Here is a 16,581-nt window from a genome sequence, read left to right on the forward strand (position 1 = left end):
TTTTTTGTGGTGCAGGCTGTGCCCCTGGACATGATGTGTGATTTGACGGTGAGTTTGGGGTGGCCGATGCAAAAAGCGTGAGGATCCATGAGGATCCGTGCTTCGGAACCACGTTTTTGGGCCTTGGAGTGGCCAGGAAGCCGTGGATCCGAGTTTTCTGTGGTGCAGGCGCTGCCCCTGGACATGATGTGTGATTTGACGGTGAGTTTGGGTTGGCCCGATGCAAAAAGCGTGAGGATCCATGAGGATCCGTGCTTCAAAACCACGTTTTTGGGCCACGGTATGGTCAGGAAGCCATGGATCCGAGTTTTTTGTGGTGCAGGCGCTGCCCCTGGACATGATGTGTGATTTGACAGTGAGTTTGGGTTGGCCCAATGCAAAAAGAGTGAGGATCCATGAGGATCCGTGCTTTAAAACCACGTTTTTGGGCCATGGAGTGGCCAGGAAGCCGTGGATCCGAGTTTTCTGTGGTGCAGGCGCTGCCCCTGGACATGATGTGTGATTTGACGGTGAGTTTGGGGTGGCCGATGCAAAAAGCGTGAGGATCCATGAGGATCCGTGCTTCGGAACCACGTTTTTGAAGAAGAAGAAGAAGAAGAAGAGTTTGGATTTGATATCCCGCCTTTCACTCCCCTTCAGGAGTCTCAAAGCGGCTAACATTCTCCTTTCCCTTCCTCCCCCACAACAAACACTCTGTGAGGTGAGTGGGGCTGAGAGACTTCACAGAAGTGTGACTGGCCCAAGGTCACCCAGCAGCTGCATGTGGAAGAGTGGAGACACGAACCCGGTTTCCCAGATTACGTGACTACCGCTCTTAACCACTACACCACACTGGCTTTTGGGCCTTGGAGTGGCCAGGAAGCCGTGGATACGAGTTTTCTGTGGTGCAGGCGCTGCCCCTGGACATGATGTGTGATTTGACGGTGAGTTTGGGGTGGCCCAATGCAAAAAGCATGAGGACCCATGAGGATCCGTGCTTCAAAACCACGTTTTTGGGCCACGGTATGGTCAGGAAGCCGTGGATCCGTGATTTTTGTGGTGCAGGCGCTGCCCCTGGACATGATGTGTGATTTGACGGTGAGTTTGGGGTGGCCGATGCAAAAAGCGTGAGGATCCATGAGGATCCGTGCTTGAAAACCACGTTTTTGGGCCACGGTTTCGCCAGGAAGCCGTGGATCCGTGATTTTTGTGGTGGATGCTGTGCCCATGGCCATGATGTTTGATCTGATGGTGACTTTGGGTTGATCTAGTGCAAAAATCATAAGGATTCATGAGGATCCGTGCTTCGGAACCACGTTTTTGGGCCAGGGCATGGTCAGGCAGGCGTGGATCTGAGTTTTTTGTGGTGTAGGTTGTTCCCCTGGCTATGTTGTGTGATTTGACAGTGAGTTTGGGTTGGTCCAATGTAGAAAGTGTGAGGATCCATGAGGATCTGGTCTTGAAAACCACGTTTTTGGCCCATGGAGTGGCCAGGAAGCCATGGATCCGTGATTTCTGTGGTGGATGTTGTGCACCTGGACATGATGTGTAATTTGAAAGTGAGTTTGGGCTGATCTAGTGCAAAAATCATGAGGATTCATGAGGATCCGTGTTTTTTAACCATGTTTTTGCGCCATTGCGGCACCACGAAACAGTGGATGCGTGATTTTTTTGGTTCCTCCTACAGACTAAGATGTGGTCTACAGTAGCATGGTGTTTTTATTTTGTTTCAATATAAAAATCATATGAATTCATGAGGATCCGTGCCTCGGATCCATGTTTTTATGGTACTGCAGCGCGGCAAAGTGTTGGATCCACGTTTTTTATAGTCCAGTTTGTAGGCGTGCCTTCTAGGTGTGATTTGACACTGCATTTGTTGGAATTATTTTTTAAAAAGTGGAGGATCCATGAGGATCCGTGTAGATCCGCCTTTTATGCAGACCCATTATTATTATTATTATTATTATTATTATATCGCCCCGGAACTTCCAAGAACGGCAAGTAGCAATAGTGTAATCCTATAAGTGCTAACTCAGAAGTAAGGCTGCAATCCTAACACCATTTGCTGGTTCTATAGGACTTACTTTTGAGTAGGCATTATTAGCCTTGCCCGCCAAGTCATTGTGTTCAGAGGGGCCGCCTACTTCCAGGAAAATGGGTATACAGAATCGCAACCTTAAGTCCAGCCTCCTGGGCGTGTTTTCTCGGAAGGAGTTTAACGGAGTTTACTTCCATGTAGGCGTGCGTCTGAGCGCTACTCTAAGCCGCCTTACGGTTACGCTCCTGCGTGTGCATTTACCAATTCAGTTTCTTTTTGTTTTGGGCCGCCCGCAGAAGAGCACCTTTGCAAGCGAGGTGCCGCCGGGGAGCGATCCAGCAAAGGCGCTTTCGAGTCATCTGGAGAACTTGCAAAGCGCCACAAGATCCTCCTCCTTGCACACAAAAAACCCCCCAAAACAAAGCAGCGTCAGGGGGCACCCGAGAGGTCCTTGGCACGAAGGCGAAGAGGGAAGTAGCCCCGGCAAGTTCCTCCGGAGGCAGCAGGGACCGATCGATCGCGCCCACTTCGGAGGGGATCTGCTTCGCCCCGGCTCCTCGATCGCCAGAAGGAAAGTGAACCGGGCCGAATTGTGACCGTCGCGGCAAGATTTTACGCAGCTTCGCTGTGGCCCGATCTTACTTGCAGAAGGAAAGGTTGGTTAATCCGGCTAGCTAGGATGCTGTGCGCCCTTGCTTGAGAGCATAGGAGCAAGGTCCTAGGGGCAGAGGGGTCTTCGCCCCCCCCCAAAATAAAATATTTGAGGGCCCCCCAAGTTTATTGGCATTCAAATGGTATCCGTGCACTACGTCGATTTATGCAAGGTAGGGCTTGCTTAGCGCCCCCCCAATATTTTATTCAAGTTGGCACCCCTGTTTGCGAGTAAGCCCCATCGAATTTTAGACTGCCCCTTTTTCCCGTAGTAAACTTGCATAGGGCTCCGGCTGCGGGTCCGTCCATCCCTTCTCTCTTTCTGATCGCAGTTTCTCGTCGATGCCTCCGGTTTGAGCAGCGGTTTGAGCAGCTACTTCCTAAATAAAGTTGCAAAATGCCGGAGGAAGCCTTTGCAAGCGCTGCCTTCCACGCCCAGGCGGGCGACGGGGACTCCAAACCAATTTTGGCCTCTCTTCCTGGCTTTTTAAATTTTTTGTGCCGCGATCGTAGACCGCGCCGTTTAAATGCAGTGGTTTGTAACCAACGAAGTTCTGCTCAAAGTCGACTCGCTCAGAGCAGACCCACTGAAACCAATGCACCGATATTAGTCGTGTGCATTTACTTAAACGGGTCCACGGTGGGGGGGGGGGGAGAAGCCTGTTCTCTTTTTAGACGGAACAGAAGTAGTTCAGGGTTGAGATAGGATGGTGACACAAGGCAGCCAGATGGGGGTAAATCTGGTTGCAGCACTTGCTCCCCCCCCCTCCATATAGCAAAACTACTGTTGACTTTAATTATAAAATAACGGATTGCACCAGTTTGGTTACACAGTTCTAAAACTCCACTGCTCTTAACCCCCCCCCCCCCATGCATGCCTTGGAATGCAAACTGATGCACTTCGATGTTAGATAAGAGTTTTTAAACTTTTCCTTGGAAGCAGATTTATAACAGTCATAAAATGAAAATCTTACAACATTGCAATTCTCTGCATGTTTGCCTAAAAGTAGGTCTACCAAGGCTGCATACACACCATGCATTTAAAAGACATTATTAATTAATTAATTAATTAATTCAATCTGTAATAAAGGTAAAGGGACCCCTGACCATTAGGTCCAGTCGCGGACGACTCTGGGGTTGCGGCGCTCATCTCGCTTTATTGGCCGAGGGAGCCAGCGTACAGCTTCCAGGTCATGTGGCCAGCATGACTAAGCCGCTTCTGGAGAACCAGAGCAGTGCACGGAAACACCATGTACCTTCCCGCCGGAGCGGTACCTATTTATCTACTTGCACTTTGACATGCTTTCGAACTGCTAGGTTGGCAGGAGCAGGGACCGAACAACGGGAGCTCACCCCGTCGCAGGGATTCAAACCACCGACCTTCTGATTGGCAAGTCCTAGGCTCTGTGATTTAACCCACAGCGTCACCCGCATCCCAACCGATTCAATCTGTACATATAAATCACATACATAAATTACATACATGACTTCTGTTCTGGGAACTGTAGTTTGCTTCGGGTGCTGGAAATTGTATCTTTCTGGGGGTAAACTACATTTCCCAGCATTCTTTGGGGAAGCCAGGTGTTTTAAATGTATGATGCGTTTGCAGCCTGTGAAGCCTACACCCAAGTAAGTCTGCTGCATTCAGACTTGGGGGCCCCAACATGTTGCCCCAGATACCCCTCCCACATTGTTTCTTCCCAAGGACCCCTGGCCCTCTTTTTAAAAATAAAAGAAGGGGGACTTTTGTCCTTTGGGGTGTCCAGCATGCTTCCCCCCTGTGTTTTATTAGTTTGAGAGCACACTGAGGGGCAGGTTTCTGAGCATCATCAATTTTTCGCCTGTGAAATGTTGGGTTTTCTTGTGGTGTCCAAAAAGGGTCCTGTGCTTTGGAGGTGGTGCTGATCAGCTGATTGGTGGTGCTTGCAAGCCCTCTTTGGCTCAGCCATGTCTTTACCTGCCGACATCAGCCATCCTACGGCACACCTCTTCCCAAATCAGCAACGGGAGCATGCTGGATGCTGAGTGCAGTGGTACCTCAGGTTACATACACTTCAGGTTACAGACTCCGCTAACGCAGAAATATTACCTCAGGTTAAGAACTTTGCTTCAGGATAAGAACAGAAATCATGCGGCGGTGGCGCGGCAGCAGCAGGAGGCCCCATTAGCTAAAGTGGTGCTTCAGGTTAAGAACAGTTTCAGGTTAAGAACAGACCTCCGGAACAAATTAAGTACTTAACCCGAGGTACCACCATAAACAGGAGTGTGGGCATGTAGGATTTATTTGTTTGTGAGTTGTTAAGATTTTGGTTTATGATATTTATTTTTTAAATATCAAGCTGCTGTGCTAGTACGGAGAGGTGTGGGGCTTGTAATTTGCCTTTCCCCCCTGAACCTTTAGACTTTATTGCAGTACAGTGGTACCTCTGGTTGCGAACGGGATCCATTCCAGAGCACCGTTTGCAACCTGCGCATAACTCAACCCGTGCATGCGCGGGTTGCAATTCGCTGCTTCTGCACATGCACGTGACCTCATTTTGAGCGTCTGTGCATGCGTGAGCGGTGAAAGCCGGAAGTAACCCATTCTATTACTTCTGGGTTGCTGCGGGACGCAACCTGAAAATGCTCAACCTGAAGCATCTTTAACCCGAGGTATGACTGTACACTCTTCTCTGCAACTGGAAGTCTAAAACAGAAAATTGGGAATTGACACACACACTAAAAATGACCTGACAGCAAAAGATAACCCATAGGTTGCATACTGCCCACCCCTATTGCAGGCTGCTTGTTTTTGTGTAGGTAAGGGGGCAAGCTTGTTGAGGACTGCATTCCTTTGGGTGGGGTATAACCCGAGGGAGCCATGTGGTAGCAGTGGGCAGACCAAAGACAACTGTGGGTGGGGCCAGATCTTTTTCTCCCTGCCCACACTTTTCTCCCTGCCCAGTGAATTGGATGGATTAGCTCATTTGTCTTGCCAGCATTCAGGTCTGAACTACCGTATTTTTCGCACCATAGGGCGCACCGGACCATAGGGCGCACCTAGTTTTGGGAGGCGGAAAACAAGAAAAAATTACTCTGGACCCCAGAAGCCAGAACAGCAAGAGGGATCTGGCTTCTGGGATACCGTGTGGCTGTTCTGGCTTCTGGGGTAACCGCGCCAAGCCTCTTCAGGGCAGCGGGATGAAGGCTCCCCCTGCCCAAAGAGGCTGCGCAGGGCTAAAGCAGAAACCAGGACACATGCGTCGCTGAAGGGGCACTGCGCCTTCTCTCTCTCTGTGCAGCGCCCCTCCTTCACAGGAAAGGTGCTGCGCAGAGAGGGAGAAGGCGCAGCGCCCTTCAGCGAAGCTGGAGAAGGAACAGAAGGAGACCCTTCTGTTCCTCCTCCGGCTTCCAGGACAGGCACGTTGCCGCGAAGCCAAGGAGCCTGCATTCGCTCCATAGGACGCACACACATTTCCCTTTCATTTTTGGAGGGGAAAAAGTGCATCCTATAGAGCGTAAAATACGGTAATTGCTTCCAGGGGTCTTTTGAAACGGCCAAGACAGCCCTAAGGCCACAGGTTGCTCATCCCTGATGTAGGAATTGGCTGAAGTAGCTGGTTTGGTGGGGTGGGAGGTTTAGACAAGCAATAAAGTTCTGCTTTGAATAGTGATGGGGAGAAATTTGATTCAGGTCACATTTAAAGGCAAACCCACTAATTCTCACTTTCTGAAACGGCACAGATCAAAACCCAGGCACCCTTCAAAATTCACACTTCCTTGAATTTCACAGTGCAGTTCTGGAACCCATGCATATAAAAACTCATATACCGAGATCAAGTGCCTTTCAAAGGGCATATAATAGTGAAAATAGCATACAAAAATTCATAACTTTTGGTTAAAGCATGGACAGAAATAATGATAATTTTTGTGCATTTTTATTTTATTTTATTGCAGATCAATGTGGAAACGGAATGGAACAGCCTTGTGAATGAACACACGCAAAACGGCTGCGAGCCAGAACTGACCAGTCCGTCCCTAGAAGACAGTCTTGCTACTGGGATGGCAGGTCAGTATGTCAAAGTCATTTGTGTGTACAGTGGTACCTCGGTTTATGAACTTAATCCATTCTGGAAGTCCGTTCTTAAACCAAAACCATTCTTAAACCGAGGCACGCTTTCCCTAATGAGGCCTCCCACCGCCGGTGCCCTTCCATCATTCGGATTCCTTTCTTCAAACGAGGTAAAGTTCTTAAACCAAGACACTATTTTGGTTTTGCGGAGTTTGTAAACCAAATTGTTCTTAAACCGGACTGTTCTTAAACCAAGGTACCACTGTATCTGTTTTTATTTTATATCTCTGTGTGTACACACACTAAGATCACAATATATACAACGATAAAGACAATAAAATGTAAAATACCATAAAGAAAGGGCAAAACGATCATTGAAATGACCGGTTGATCAAAAAATTAAAACCATTACATGGCTCTGTCTTGGTTAGATCTCTCTCTGCTGCCCGCTGTTCACTTTAGCCTGATTCTGAATTGGTGACTTTACAGGCTGGTTCAAGGCGCTTCTGCAGAAGTCCAGAAACACTTCCAACTCCTCAAAATGCCACTTGAACAATATTTCTAAACATTCGCCTTCACCTTCTCCATTGAGTAGTTCCAGCACCCCAACAAGCAACTCGACAGCCAGCCCCAAACAGGTGCCCTCTGCCTCCCAGGTAAGCGTGAGCATCTCAGGCAGCGCCCGCTGGAACAAGTTGTATGATGTGTGCATCTGCCACAACGAGGGCGACCTTGGGTTTGTGGAGGAGCTGGTCTCCTACTTGGAGAGCCAACCAGAACGCTTCCGTTGCTTCCTCCAGCCCCGGGACTCTGCCCCGGGGGGTGCCATCGTCACGGAGCTGTGCGACGCCGTCCAGAACAGCCACTGCTGGGTGCTGCTCATCACGCCCAACTTCCTCAAGGATCCTTGGTGCCGTTACCAAATGCACCAGGCTTTGACGGAGGCGCCCATGGCGAATGGGCGCACCATACCGGTGCTGAAGGACATGGACCGCAAAGACTATCCCCGGGAGCTCCGATGCCTCTATTACATCAGCGTGATGCTCCAAGAGACCAGCTTCAGGCAAATCAGAGAGACGGTGCTGCGCTGTAAGTAAGAGAGGGCTTCTTAGCAGCTTACCCATTTCCGTGGGTGCATGTCAGGGACCGTGCTGAGAAGGGTTTCACTGAGGAAGAACGGTGGGAGCCTCCTCCTGCTCCTGATCAGGATCCTGAATATTCCCAGGAGCAGGAGGACAGTATAGATTTGGAATAGTGGTTTGTAGAGGGGCATAGTTCAGAAGGCAGAAGCTGGGAAATACTGGATGGGGAACAGCTAAGAGAAGAAAGACTGGGAGAGAGAGAGAGTTAACAGATTCACTGTCTCTGGAAAGCATTCATCCGCTCTCTCCAAGGTAAAAAAGAGCTGAGAAAGTGGCAGAACAGAAAGCACAGAGGGTACAAGCTCAGGTGACAAGACGTAGGAGTGACGAGGATGATAGGGACGTAAGGGGGTGGAATTCTTAGTTGGGAGCACCGCCATTCCTAGGAGATGGGTTCTTTGTTCTCTCGCTGTGATCATTAAAGTTTCTAACTGGTAAGAAGACTCATTTTCCTTTGTTCTGCGTATCTACTGCCACGGTGGGGAGGAAGCTGATTCCCTGAAGCCTGACAGCGCATTGGTTATACTCCACAAATTCACAACCACAATTTCTTCATCCTCACTTGTCTGACAGTCCTATTCTCTCCCTGCCCCTCTCCTCTCTGTCATAACTGCCTCAGCTCCCCCTTCTGATCGGCAAGTCCTAGGCTCAGTAGTTTAGACCACAGCGCCACCCGTGTCCCACCTTGGTTTAAGACAACTTCCTATGCACAGCCCTGCAAGCCAATAGATGCAACTGCTTGTGGCAAAATGTTAGAAAGCAATGCCTGGTTAGTGGGTGCTAACCATGGAGTTTTTATGAATGGGTGAAGGTTGTCTGAGGTTTCATAATTGTCTGGTTCAAAGCTCCTAACAGCTTTTGTCTCTCTCTCAGATCTTCAGGAGCTCTGTCAGAACACAAGCAGAAGAGGCGAACTGGACATCCTTCAACAGAATAAAGGCTGAGCCAAAGGAACATCTTGTTGTGCATCTGGGATTGGTGAAGAAGTCTTCATGGTGTTCTCTCTCTCTAGCGGACCTGGCCTCTCACACCGTTTGAAGGGCAGATCCCATCCTAGCTTGCAGTTCACAGTCTGGAAAGAGCACAAACTGGTTATCAGTCTGGTGTGCTTTATGCTCTGATAGTCCTTACTGGAATGATTGTGTTAGTTCTGCCCACCACAATCATAGGGACACTAATATTAACACTTGGGCCGTGCTGGAAAATATTGAAGTGTGAGCTGCTCCAGTTCACAGTGCCAGCCTGCCAGCCCTGCCCTCCATGCCATTCCCTCAGCCCCCAATTTCTCACCCTTTGCCACAACAGTAATTTTGTGCCCATTGTAGATGCCAGGTTCTCATTGTGCCCAATTTAGCTTCTCTCGCCCCCAAAAACAAACACTTGAGTTTCTTCTATTTTTAAGTTTGGGTCTCCCTCAATGAAGGATTTTTGCCCCAGAATCCTCCAGAAAGCTTGTGACTAGCCAGAAATTGGAAAGAAGTCTTATCTGGCACAAGGTTTCATCATAGGCCTGACTGCTAAACTGTATCTGAAATTTGGACCTTATCTGTCATGCTTGGGTTGAAGGCACATTCATTTTTTTCACTTGACGTTTACAATATACACCAGGGCAGTCCAACACGTGTACTGAGGGCCACCCATGGCCCTCAAAGCCCTTTTTGGCAGCCTTCGGCAACATTTGAACCCCCTCCCCTCTCGCTTCCTTCCCAAAGGAGGGCGTGAGGGCTCTGATACGGTCCTAGCATCTTCCTGCCTCCTTCCCAAAGGCTAGTTAGCACACACTCCCAGCTTTGGAAAGGAGGTAGGAGGGGTCTAGGACCCTGTCAGAGCCTTGCACCTCCTTTCCAAAGCCCAGCGCATTGGAAAGGCAGTTTGAGGGCTGGGAGAGGTGTCAAATTTTGGCCTTGCTCTATTCACCCTCCTTGCACTGTGCAACAAGGCAGTGTGTGACCTGCCGGTTCCATGTCGAATTATCCTTGCAGCCCAGTTGGTATGAAAGCTTGGACCACCCTGATGTAGACCAAGACCAAATGACCTTGTTATGCTGCTGTTCAAGATTGTATAGGTGGGGAAACTTTTGCAGCTCAAAGGCCACATTCCCTTCTAGGCAGCCTTCTGAAGGCCATGTCTTAACGGTGGGCAGGGCGAGAGAAAAAGAAGAGGAGGAGTTTGGATTTGATATCCCGCTTTATCACTACCCGAAGGAGTCTCAAAGCGGCTAACATTCTCCTTTCCCTCATTCCCCCACAACAAACACTCTGTGAGGTGAGTGGGGCTGAGAGACTTCAAAGAAGCGTGACTGGCCCAAGGTCACCCAGCAGCTGCATGTGGAGGAGCGGAGACGCGAACCCGGTTCCCCAGATTACGAGACTACCGCTCTTAACCACTACACCACACTGGAAAAAGTGGAAGGAGCAGTAAACGAAAATGTCACCTTTAAGCTAGTTTCTACAGACTCTCCCACACACCCCTCTCTATCCTCCATCCAGGCAATAAAAGGGGCATTATCAGAGCTCAAGGACACAGTTGAGCCAAGCAAAAACACATGGGCTGTGAGGGAGAGGCAGTCAGGGGTGTGGCCTGGAGCAAATTCTAGGGCCAGACAGAGGCGAGGGCCACATTGGGGACACCCAGGCCTGACATTCCCCACCCCTGACATGTTTAATCTATTTTGACCTCTCCTTCAATCCACCACATGCAAATCTGGATGAAAATAAGCTGCGTTCTGCATTTCTTCCCTACCACATGACCTGGATGAATCAGCCAGTGAGTGGATAGAGTGGGAAGAAAGTTAATACTCCATCTAATACTTAACAATTTTCTTGTCCGCTACAAATTTTAGCCGAGGAAGTGGGGACCCTGTGGTCTTCCAGATGGTGTTGGACCTCTCATCAGCCTGCATGGCTAGTGGCCAAGGATGACAAAGACTGTAGTCTAGCACCAGAAGTTCTCCATCCCTGTTACAGCCTATGGAATGGGTGTCTCAATGTATTATTTGGATGTTCAGTTTGTTTTGCAGGCCACTTTGCCAAGAAACAGAAATAAGGGCAGACTTTTTGCTGTCGATGCCTATTTTTGTAATGTTATAGAATGTGGTTTTTGTGTGTTTAAGTCAAAACTTAATTCATTCACTTAACTTTTCTCTAAGTAAATGTATTTGGAGTAGACCATTAAGTGTCGTCGTCTGATGTTCTGGACAGCACGGCGCGTTAACATGATTTTGCTTAGCAACCATTATGAAACCATAGCAGTTTTGGTTCCTTTTTGCTTCTCTGAGTTGAAGGCCGTTGTGTAACACAGAGCACTGAGTAATAGCGAAAGCAACGGTAGAAACCTCATCTTTTGACAAGGCAAATCAAAGTCTTTAAGCAAACCAAAACTTCAGAGTGTAGTTCTGGTGATTCTCCCACAGAGCTTCCGACTGGCTAAAAAACAGCCCAGACTTCCCTCTTATAACTAAGGAACCTTGTTGGAATGTCACATGATTTTAGGCACCAAACTGTTCAGATCCAGCAGTTATTTCAAACCTCCTCCACCCACCCTGTTCTAATTCATCACTGGTCCAGTTAAACCCTTGGAGCAAATATATATGACAGACACAACCCAACACACCAACCCTTTTAAGTCTGTAGGCTTGTGCACACACTATACTGAATGCAGGTACAAGCTCTTCTGTACATGTGTATAATTGTTTGTGCGAAAAAACACAGCTTTCTTGATTTGTACAGATCAGCAGTGTACACAGACTGTAAACTTATTGCATGTTACATGTAAATAATTATGAACAGATCAGCTAATATGTCCACAGATTGTGCTTTGAGTGTATTGTGACTTGGAACTGATTTCAGTTTACTCGTCATTGGCACTTTTGTTGAATTGGGTGCCAATCTACCTGCCTACTATTGGTAAACAGGATGTTCGCAGTGGAGATAAATCCCCCCTCTATTTATCTATACTAAATCATGGCCAATGGGATCCCTGGAGAGGAAAGTTCTACATGATGCACTAGAAGTTCTGGCTGTGTGCAACTCTTAAAATCTGGCACATAGGCTGCAACCCACAATATGCTACTTATTATTTATTACTCGCGCTTCACCCTAAGATGGGCTTACCATTTATTTATTTCAGGGTGGTGTTCCAGGTTGTGAAGAAAATTCACACAACATAAATGCTGTATCGTTGAAATACTAGGGAGTAAGTCCTGTTGGACACAATACTTGCTTTCATGTAAAAATTCATAGGGTTGTACTGTGTGTTGCATGAAATTAAGGATCCTATACAAATTGATCTGCAAGCTGCCTTCTGAGCAGATATGCACAGGATTGCAATGTAGTTTGTCTTGATAAGAAAGCAAGACGTCTAGGGTTTGGCTTCCGAGGTACCACTGTATGGAGTTTGTGGCTTCTCGTTTGAATCTGGATGCAAAATTTGGTCTTTCCTGGGCAGAAGCGAGAGCTGCCTTTTGAAAACAGCTTAGAAAAACACGGAACTAGCCTAATAGTGATTGGATAGCAGTACTGCCTCTATCCCAAACAAAAGATAACAGGAAAAAGCAACCTAACTCCTTTAGTTTGCATGTAGTTTTGCTTTAATAATTTCAAATCACAAGGTGCCTGCTCGCAAACCGATGAAAGCTCATGTCGTCTGCATGCGATTAATCTGAACAGACAATTAGATCCTGAGAATTCTCCGCTATTTTTATTTATTTACCGCTGTTATTTCCTGCCCAGCTCAGAAGTTTTGATAAGTGCCTAAAGGGGCCCTGAAGTTCCACGCGCATACCATTGGATTTCAGCTCTACCCTTTTCCTGCGTCTACGTTGGGAATGTGAGCGCGCTCCAACGCATGCGTACACTGACTTGGTAAAGCTCCTTTTTCCACCACCCCCGGTAGTTGAGACCTCCCTGCCAGCAGAGGGAGCTGCCCGCTTTGACGCTCAATAGTTGAGCGAGCGCGGGAAGAGTTCGAGACCACAGCGCATGCGCGCCAACCGGTTCTAGAGAAATGGCGGAGTCCCCTAGCGCTAAGCGAAAGCGTGAGGCGAAAGATGGAGAGAACGGGGACGCCGAGTCCCAAGGGGAAGGCCCCGGCGCTGGCACCTTCCCCTTGGCTGACATCTCCGTGCGCAAAGTGCTTAGGGAGTCTGCGCGCGACAAGACCATCTTCCTTCACGGGCAGGTAGTAACGCTTGTTTCTGGAGCCGATGAGGGCCAATCAAATTCAAGGGGCGGGGCTGGAAGTAACGGCATTATGTTACCCCGCCCACTTTAGGAAGATCCCATTCTTTATCACCAGGGGACGCCGTGGGAAAGTGGGATGTGCCAAAAGGAGGGCGAGGTTGAGAAAGTTGACAATTTTCTAAGAGGATACTATGCTTGTTTTTATTTTATTGTATTTATCATATCCTGCCCTTACTTCCAAAGGAGCCCCCGGGTGCCAAATTTATACCCTTGCATAAAGTAGGCGACTTTTTTGTGAGTTAACATACAGTTGGTTTTTTTATGCATACAACCTTCCTGATCTCACAAAGATCTTCCTGCATAAAAATTATAATAGCGCCGGTGCGGATTATGACATATTACAGACATTCACACACGGCAATTATTTTTACAGGGCAGCCAGTGTGCTACAGTGAACTTGAAATGTGTGTATGTGTTTGATGCTGTTTGTGGTATTTTGGCATTATTATTATTATTACTTATTTCTAGACTGCCTTTCATCTGAAGATCACAGCACAGTTTACAATACAAAAACACAAAAATACATACCGTAATTACAAACAAAAACAATACCCCCATACACACACAGTTTTAAAAGGCCGTAAAAGTAAAGGGACCGCTGACCATTAGATCCAGTCATGGCCGACTCTGGGGTTGCGGTGCTCATCTCGCTTTATTGGCTGAGGGAGCCAGCGTACAGCTGCCGGGTCATGTGGCCAGCATGACTAAGCTGTTTCTGGCAAACCAGAGCAGTGCACAGAAACGCCGTTTACCTTCCTGCCAGAGCAGTACCTATTTATCTACTTGCACTTTGACGTGCTTTGAACTGCTAGGTTGGCAGGAGCAGGGACCGAGCAACGGGAGCTCACCCCATCGCGGGGATTCGAACCGCCGACCTTCTGATCAGCAAGCCCTAGGCTCCGTGGTTTAACCCACATCGCCATTAGCCAAAGGCCCAGGAGAAGAGGAATGCTTTTGCCTGGCGTGATTGTGTAGTATTGTATTTTTTTATAGTAAACTGCCCTGGGGTATATTTGTATGGATGGAGAGTGGTACCTTGAAATATAACTAAATGCGTTCAGAATACAGTGGTACCTGAGGTTACATACGCTTCAGGTTACATACACTTAAGGTTACAGACTCCGCTAACCCAGAAATAGTACCTCGGGTTAAGAACTTTGCTTCAGGATGAGAACAGAAATCGTGCTCCGGCAGCGCAGCAGCAGCAGCAGGAGGCCCCATTAGCTAAAGTGGTGCTTCAGGTTAAGAACAGTTTCAGGTTAAGAACGGACTTCCAGAATGAATTAAGTTCTTAACCCGAGGTACCACCGTACTGTATAAAATGTAAACTGTCGGACATAGAAGAAGAAGAAGAAGAGTTTGGATTTGATATCCCGCCTTTCACTCCCCTTCAGGAGTCTCAAAGCGGCTAACATTCTCCTTTCCCTTCCTCCCCCACAACAAACACTCTGTGAGGTGAGTGGGGCTGAGAGACTTCACAGAAGTGTGACTGGCCCAAGGTCACCCAGCAGCTGCATGTGGAGGAGCGGAGACACGAACCCGGTTTCCCAGATTACGTGACTACCGCTCTTAACCACTACACCACACTGGCATGTGCTGTCAACCTTTTTGGGCCCATAGGCACATTTGTAAAGAGGATAAATTGTCAGAGACACACATAGGCTAAACATTTGACATTTTAAATTGCTTATTACCGTGGCAATACTGTGTTTTAGGGTTGTATGCCACCTTGTGATATTTCTTATATCAAAATAATAAATAATAAATGAAGGAAGTATTTCAAAATAGAACTACACCAAAGTTCTAATCATCTAAAATGATAGCAATTGTAGGGCAGTGATCATCTTTACCTCCTGTGGATAAGGGTTGTGGAAAATCCCAGTACCCTGGTTGTCCAGGCACCAAGAAATGTTGTTTGTGCTTACAAATGTGAAATGCTGGTTCAGTTGTTAGGAGCTGCTACTTACAAATCTGATGCTGGTGCATAAGAGCTCAAAGGTGTTTCAGAGGTATTCCACCCACCACTGCCACCCCTTGTTCCTTCATAAATAAAACTACTTTTCAATAAAACTTTACTTGGAGAGGCTATGGAGCTCTGAGACCCCTGTATACTTTGTTTAGTAGCACTAAGATAAGTGACAAAAGTATAATTGAACACCACTGGTTTTTATGTGGTCATGCAGCAACACCGATTATGGTTATTGCCATCATGGGTAATAAGTTATAATTGGAATTGGTAGAATTATAGCTGTGGTTATTACAATATTAACTCTCTTTTATGGTGGGTGCTTATCTCTGCAATAATGAGTGGGTAATGACAGAAGGGAATCCTCATCTGCTGTGGTCAGGGCAGAGATGCAACGTTATCTTCTTCACTCTCTAAATTTTAACTGATTTCCAACCCATTTGCAAAAGCTGGGGAGCACACTTTATATAGGCCCCAGAATTTGGATGCAAAAATATTTTATTTCTCATTTTTTACCATATTTATTATAAACATATTATAAACCATTTACATACGTGTTTGCAATGAAGTAGATGTGGAATACTGTACGTACTCTGGCTGCAACATCCAAAGAAAGGGGGAAGATCCTATTACAAGGACGCAAGAATAGCCTGGCCTACAAGGCTCTTTTCTCTAAACCTGCCTCATACCTGGCATAGGTGACATAAGGTGTGGGGCAAGTGGAGATTTGGCTGCCAGTCGGGAGCCTTAAAGTACAAGGGAAAACAGGCTTTGGCTGTACTGCCCACCAGCCGGTGAGCTGTATAAGCACAACCTGCTGGATTGAGTGCACACGGTGCATTGAAGTCCCAACTTCATAATAATAATAAATAATAAATTTCATTTATACCCCACCCTCCCCAGCCAAGATCGGGCTCAGGGCGGCTAACACCAGGTATAAAAACAGTTGATTGAAATAGAACTTAAAAACAAGATTAAAATACAACATTAAAATGCAGCCTCATTTCAATAGGAACTCAAATAAAGAACTTTTTGGGGGATGAAAACATCAAGTCTTCACCAAGGCCAACTATTCAGACTGGTCCTACATGGGCCAGAAAAAAGCCAGGGAAGTCCGCAAATAGGAGTTCCATCACAGAAGGAGAAAGGAATAAGGAAAGAGGGGGAGGGAATCAAATTGATTCCAAGCCAAAGGCCATGCAGAACAACTCTGTCTTACAGGCCCTGCGGAAAGAAATCAGATCCTTCAGGGCCCTGGTCTCATGAGACACAGCATTCTACTAGGCCGGAACCAGTGTTGAAAAGGCCCTGGTTCTGGTTGAGGCTAATCTGACTTCCTTAGGGCCCGGGATCTCAAGGGTGTTGCTATTTATGGACCTTAAGGTCCTCTGTGAGGCATACAGGGAGAGGCGGTCCTGTAGGTACGAGGGTCCTAGGCCGTTCAGGCTCATTTTGACAGGAAGGTTTTCTACTCCTGTTCTGTGGGCACCAGAAAGAGGTGGAAGAGGAACTGT

General features: G+C 47.4%; 2 protein-coding genes across 2 annotated transcripts in view; both read left to right on the forward strand.

Moving 5' to 3' along the window:
- The first annotated feature begins 2,278 nt into the window (after nt 1-2,278).
- Nucleotides 2,279-11,028, forward strand: TIRAP (TIR domain containing adaptor protein). Its single transcript, XM_081171851.1, has 4 exons — nt 2,279-2,673; nt 6,605-6,716; nt 7,209-7,808; nt 8,735-11,028. Exons 2-4 carry the CDS (start codon nt 6,710-6,712, stop codon nt 8,803-8,805), a joined length of 678 nt encoding a protein of 225 aa, XP_081027977.1. The 5' UTR covers nt 2,279-2,673; nt 6,605-6,709; the 3' UTR covers nt 8,806-11,028.
- Nucleotides 11,029-12,780: 1,752 nt separating this feature from the next.
- The window catches only part of DCPS (decapping enzyme, scavenger), a 59,578-nt gene continuing 55,777 nt past the window's right edge, over nt 12,781-16,581 (forward strand). The window contains exon 1 of the mRNA XM_081171822.1: nt 12,781-13,039. Within this exon, the coding sequence (XP_081027948.1) occupies nt 12,866-13,039 (174 nt within the window). The 5' untranslated portion in view covers nt 12,781-12,865. The remainder of the gene's footprint in view (nt 13,040-16,581) is intronic.

The sequence above is a fragment of the Podarcis bocagei genome (assembly GCF_964188305.1).
Source record: "Podarcis bocagei genome assembly, chromosome: 15".
In the NCBI taxonomy this organism is placed as follows: Eukaryota; Metazoa; Chordata; class Lepidosauria; order Squamata; family Lacertidae; genus Podarcis; species Podarcis bocagei.

Coding starts and splice junctions, on each gene's coding strand:
- TIRAP (XM_081171851.1), top strand. Junction 7,809..8,734: donor CAGAGAGACGGTGCTGCGCT/GTAAGTAAGAGA, acceptor TCTCTCTCTCAG/ATCTTCAGGAGCTCTGTCAG.